Below are 6000 nucleotides of genomic sequence, written 5' to 3'. Positions count from 1 at the left end.
GATGATTTAAATTAAAAAATTAGTGTGTATGCACGGGGGCTCGTTATTATTTGTGGGATGAAATTAACTAAAAGTTGTCACATAAAATTTGATAAAAAATTTGTTTTATATTTGACATTTTTTATAATAAATTACATTTTATTATAAATATATAATTTTGAAAGATAAATCAAAAGTAAATATATAGTTAGTATTTAATAAAATTTTAACTTGTATATAATTTATAAATAATATTTTTTTGAATATAATATGGAAAAATAGTAAAGTATGTGGTTGAAGAAAAAAACACAACAATCAAGAAAAACTTAATTAATGAAATATTGGAAAGAGAGAGTAGTGTATTGGAAAAGCAGGAGAAAGGGAGTAGCTGGAGACATTTATTACAGCTTAACCTGTGCCGGGCACAGGATAAACAACCCGTTGTAATAAAATAATGTTATGTGATGTTCAAATTAGGTCGAGAAAAAGTCCCAAAAATCAAGACAAATCGGTCTCAATGTTATTGTCATATCGAAACATGATTTGACTTTACGTTTTGATTTTTCAAGAGAAACATGACTTGAAATTGTTTTTTCGATCGAAAACATGATTTGAAATTGCGTTTTCGTTATCAATCATAATTTCAAATTACGTTTTTGTTCAATATTGTAAACACGACATGAAGTGGTGTTTTAAAATGACATTTTGAGCTATTTTTAAAAAAAATGATATTAGTGGTATTTTCTATCTAAACAATGACATTTGAATCCAACATTAATATTAGATCTATCTATATTTTTTCAGACATTGATGTTTAAAATTAGCCAGAATATCTTCCTGCTTTTTAAGAGTTGGGTGGATGTTAAAAATGTAATACATGAATGTTGATAAATTATTCCCATAACATTTAGTAAAAAAAAATAAAAATTATTCCCATAACTATTCCCATATCTTTTTGGGTTTTGAGGAATTTTTTTTGTGCCAATAGGTATTTTCCTCTTTTTGATGATCTGTCAAAAATAATTTATCATGCCTACAGGTATGAAATGTATAGACTACTCGAATTGTCAATTCTTAGGAGGAACTTTCGCAAGTAATGTTAAAAGACCGCACTTGAAATGGGTAGGTTGATACTTGATAATATTAGTATATTACATGAATGCCTCTGAGGCATTTCATTAGCTGTACATACAAAGATCAAAGTGATAAAAATTGAAGTCTGCAAAGTTAATGATCAGTTCATGATCTGCTGAACTCTTGTTCATACGACAACTTAGTAACTAAACCCTGGTCACTATTAACTTAGCTCCGTGCTGTGGTTGAAGAGTTATGAGTGTAGCGGGGGCATGTGTATAGGTTGGCGAAAGCTCGAAGGAGAAGTGTTGTAAAATGGTAGCAAGGGCTAGTTTAGCTTCCAGTGTAGCAAAGTTTTGTCCAATGCAAGTTCTTGGCCCCATCCCGAAAGGGCAGTAGGCTGCCTGGTTATTGTTTGTTGCCTTGAACACCCCATTGGCAAATCTTTCGGGGTTGAATTCTTTTGCATCTGCGCCCCAAGCTTTTGTATCGTGGTGTATTAGCAAGACAGGCAGAGAAACTTCGACCCCTGATGATAATGTTATATCGCCTAAAGTTGTAGTTTCGTGGACCTTCCTAGTCAGAGTGTGTGCTGGAGGATATAGCCTTAGTACCTCGTTTATAATCATTGAAATCTGCAGAGAATTGAGTTAATTGATTGGATTATGAAATGATCATATATGTCTAGAATTTGAGTGGATGTGAAGGATTGATGCCACTTACAACTTTGAGGCGGCTAAGATGATCAGAATCGGGTTGTCCTTGATTGCCTATTACTTGCAGAACCTCTTCTCTGGCACGCGTTTGCCAGTTCTGATGAATGCTGAGTAAAATCAAGGTCCAGACAAGCACGTTTGAGGTGGTTTCTTGTCCAGCAAAGTAGAATAGCTTGCACTCGCCTATCACATCATCGAGGCTCATTGGAACATAAGCTGATCCATTTTTGCACTGCTCATTGGATTCCAATAAGATCCCCAGCAGGTCATCTGCGCGACTCTGTCCTGCCTTCATTGTCTTGGTCTTTTTTTCGATGATGTTTGTCAGGGAAGATTGGATTTTGTTACTCAACTCCTTCATCCTCCTGTTGTTCTTAGTTGGTAAAAACCTGACAATTGAATTATAACAGACATGTTAAACAAATCATAACAGAAATTATTTATATATACCTCTCTCTTTTCGTACTGAAATCGACCTAATTGAAAGAGTTAAGTAACAAATGAATATTACCTCCATCCAGGAATGTACACAGATTGCAGAGACTTGTTTACAAGCTCAATTTGTTGGCGCTGAAGCTTAAACACCACGCTTCCCTCCTCGTAGCTACTTCCAAATGCTGTACGTGAAATCACATCGCTGGTTAGTGTATTCAAATATGGTGCAACGTCTATTTCACACCGCCCCTTCATCTCTATCATCTTCTGCCATTCCCTCACCAACTCGATGCAACTAATATACATCACCGGTAGCATTAGCTGAAATCAACACAACAAAAGAGTTAGCATCCAAGTACGAGTCAAAAACTATAAATTCGGAAACACTTGTAAAAACTAGTCCCTCTGTCCTAACCATTTTAGCCTTTACTTTTTAAGATGTCTATCCAATTCTTTACATTTCAAAACTTACCTAGTATAGTAAAATTTTACATTATAAAAATCCAACTTCCCTCAGTATATATCTTTCTCCACTGTGCTAACTTTATAAGTTAAATATCAATCAGTTCCACCATTATCTTTCTTACTCTTTCACTCCTCCGTCCCAACCCCAATGTAAGTCGTAAACATTTGGGTGGGACGGAGGGAGTACAGTTTTCGGTTAATACAGAGTTGATTGTGTCTTACAAATGTGCTTCAAAGGTTGTGTTTTAACAGAAGAGTTAAAATAGTGAAGAATACCTTCAACTTGGAACTAAGAAAAGCTGGGCTGAGGAGTTTTCTGTGCTGAGTCCATTGATCGCCATCAATACTTGCCAGCCCATTAGCAAACATTCTTACGATCGGGTTCTGCCGAAGCTTCTTAAATCTAAAGGTTTGGTTTAAGACCTGTTTTACGAGCACCGGATCTGTTATCAACAACCTGGGAGTTGGTCCAAACCATATGAAACTATTCTCGCCTGCAAGTAAAACATAAATATATAGTCATGTCCCGCTACAAATCATTTTAGCCTCTAAACTATACAAACCATCTGTATATGAAATACAATACTAGTAAAAAAATGAGTAGGACTTGCAAAAAAGGAAACTGTAAAGAATATGTTCTGATGGAGGGAGTATGTGTTACCATATTTGTTGATGGTCTGATGAATGAAGGGTATGGCACGCGTGGCCACATCGCCGGAAAGATTCATCGGCGTCGACATGGCTTTCTTACTCATTTCCAAGTTGTCCTTCACGTCTCCATACAAGAACCTGTAGGAGTTTCCTCTCAGTCCTTGCTTTCTCAGGCACTTCTCCACTTGCCGTGGTCTCACCCACACCGAATCCCACACCCTCCATGCACATTTAACAAACAAAGCAACCACAAACACCACCGTAATCCTCACCACCAGTTGCACCGCTTTCTCCATGACTACGAAAAATATCGAAATAATTTTACCAGCAAAAAAAAGAGAGAGTAAGTTGTGCTTCTTGTTGTTGTTACAGTGTAGATTGAAGCATATATTTATAGTAAAAGTATCAAGATATTGAAGCATATGGTCACAATGTGTGACGTCAGTGTAGAAGCTGAAATTTAATTACTTAAATTTGATATTTTTGCTACGTGGAAACAGCCTGAGGTTTTGTTATTTTTCTAGTTTCACATGAAGTCGGTGTAATTTAATTACTTATAGTAAGAGAGATGAGGTGTTGGAAAAACGATTACAATAAATATTTTTAACGTCCCGTGACAAGTGTATAACAACATGATGAGTAGGGTTTTGCTGCGAAACAGCCTGAGGTTTTGTTTTTCTAGTTTCATATGAAGTCGGTGTTGAGGTGATAAGTTGCGCATTTTACTTAGCTATTAAGTCAAGGTCTGGCCCCCGGGAAATAAATAATGCTGGTTTCGTCTGCTGCTGCATGCTGCTCTGGTTTTATTATTTTAAACACTGTTATGTTTGATTACATGTATAATTTGGGATACCTTCTTGGGAGCCGCTGTATAGTGTAAAGCAACAAATCTTTGACAGTCTGTTTGGACCTCGGATTAATCATCATAGAAGTCCATGGATCACAATAAGCTAGGTTAGCTCCCGGCCTCGTCTTGTGAATTGTTGTGTATAACAACATGATAACACTGAGGCTGTGTTTACTTCATGGAATGGAATGAAAAATTATATAGAGGTTTTAAGGAGAAAGAAGAAAGTATGAGATAATGGTGACAAAATATAAATGTAATTAATTTTTTTGTGAGAAAGATTGTGAAGAAATATAATGTTGAAATGAAATGAGTATTCTTCCAAAACATGTGGGTTAGAGTTATATATAGTCAAAATCGTAAGAGGTTGAAATGATTGAAAGAATGACAACACTATTTTAGAGTACAAACTTTATTTCATTCTCCCTCCATTCCATTCAGTACTCCAAGTGAACACTAACCTGAGAGTAGGGTTTTGTAGCGGAACAGCCTGAGGTTTTGTTTTTCTAGTTTTACATATTGCAGGCAGTCTTCAAGTGATAACTTGCGCATTTTACTCAACTGTTAAGTCAAGGTCTAGCCCCTGGAAAATAAATTGTGCTGGTTTCATCCTGCATTCCTGCTGCTGCCCTGGTTATTTTCACATATATAATTTGGGATACAGTGACTAGTTAAAATTTCGTTTGTGGATTTTAGACTGATAATCGTCTTGAACATTACGAGACCCGGTTCTTTAAATAGTGTAAAGCAATAAATCTTTGACAGTCTGTTTGGACCTCGTATTAATCATCATAAAGCCCATGGATCATAATAAGCTAGGTTATGATTTAATATACATAGACTTAAAAATAAAAAATTAATAGGATATATTTTTTGAAAAAATTAAATTATTTTTATCATTCTATTACGATAAAGGTTAATATAAAGAATTACTTATCAAATTATGTAATATTTTTAGTGATTCATAAATTGTCCAAATTCAAGTTTATCGTTTAAACCATAGTTATTAGTGAATTTTTAACAATTTTCCCAATTAGCTTTTTGCCCGCCACTACATGAAATAAGGGTTTTGCCGACAACAAAATCGATTAGTATGGGAAAAAAAATCAGTCGTGATAATCTCTTTTGCAATAATTAAAGAACAGTCGGGTTATCCTGGGTGGTAATTAACTTTTTCCATAGGACCAAACGTGAGCTTTAAATAAGTGCTTCCCACTTAAGGTAAAATAAGTGAAGTAGAAGTTAGAAGTTAGTTAAGAGTGATTAAAGTGTTTGGGGAAAGTGTAGAAGTCATGAAACAAAACCCAGGAATCATAGCTTTTTATAAGTGTTTCTCGATTTTTTACAAAAACGATACAAATAAATGTTTCTAAATTAAAACTCTAGAAACGGAGCTTTTAAGCCCCGCCCAAACATTAAGAACAACGATACAAAACTCCCGAATGGCTACACAAATCATCGCATATTTCAAGCAAACAACAAGATCAAATCCTAGTTGATCATTAAATACCCAAGGTTACAAGAACAAAGTAAAATCAAAAAATATCAAGCTCCGTCTCAATCGGTAACCCAACCCCTTTTCCAAATCTACTCTGCATCTACATCACAACATACATATATCTAAAACTGATAATGTAGAGAAAATCAGAAGTGTGCTGCTACGGGTTTCAAATCCGAACGCAAACACATGATACTGCTCCGACTTTCAAATCCTATGGGGTTCCTCATGGCTCAACTGGTATGCTCTTCTTTTACAATTATTTACAATATTCTTTTTTTTCTCATGATATTGAGTGGAATTGCGAAAGGTGTTGATTTTAATCTTGTTTGTTT

General features: G+C 35.2%; 1 protein-coding gene across 1 annotated transcript; it reads right to left on the bottom strand.

Annotated features, from left to right (window-relative positions):
* Positions 1 to 1074: 1074 nt before the first annotated feature.
* LOC108220470 (cytochrome P450 72A397) lies at positions 1075 to 3763 on the bottom strand. The gene is made up of 5 exons (XM_017394248.2): positions 3331 to 3763; positions 2946 to 3163; positions 2281 to 2525; positions 1777 to 2158; positions 1075 to 1688 (listed from the first exon to the last, which is right to left on the bottom strand). The coding sequence occupies exons 1-5, from the start codon at positions 3740 to 3742 to the stop codon at positions 1260 to 1262; spliced, it is 1686 nt and encodes a 561-aa protein (XP_017249737.2). The 5' UTR covers positions 3743 to 3763; the 3' UTR covers positions 1075 to 1259.
* Positions 3764 to 6000: the final 2237 nt, after the last annotated feature.

The sequence above is a fragment of the Daucus carota genome, chromosome 5 (genome assembly GCF_001625215.2).
Source record: "Daucus carota subsp. sativus chromosome 5, DH1 v3.0, whole genome shotgun sequence".
In the NCBI taxonomy this organism is placed as follows: domain Eukaryota; kingdom Viridiplantae; phylum Streptophyta; class Magnoliopsida; order Apiales; family Apiaceae; genus Daucus; species Daucus carota.
The sequence above is the reverse complement of the archived record's forward strand: the minus strand, read 5'-3'. Positions and strand labels throughout refer to the sequence as shown.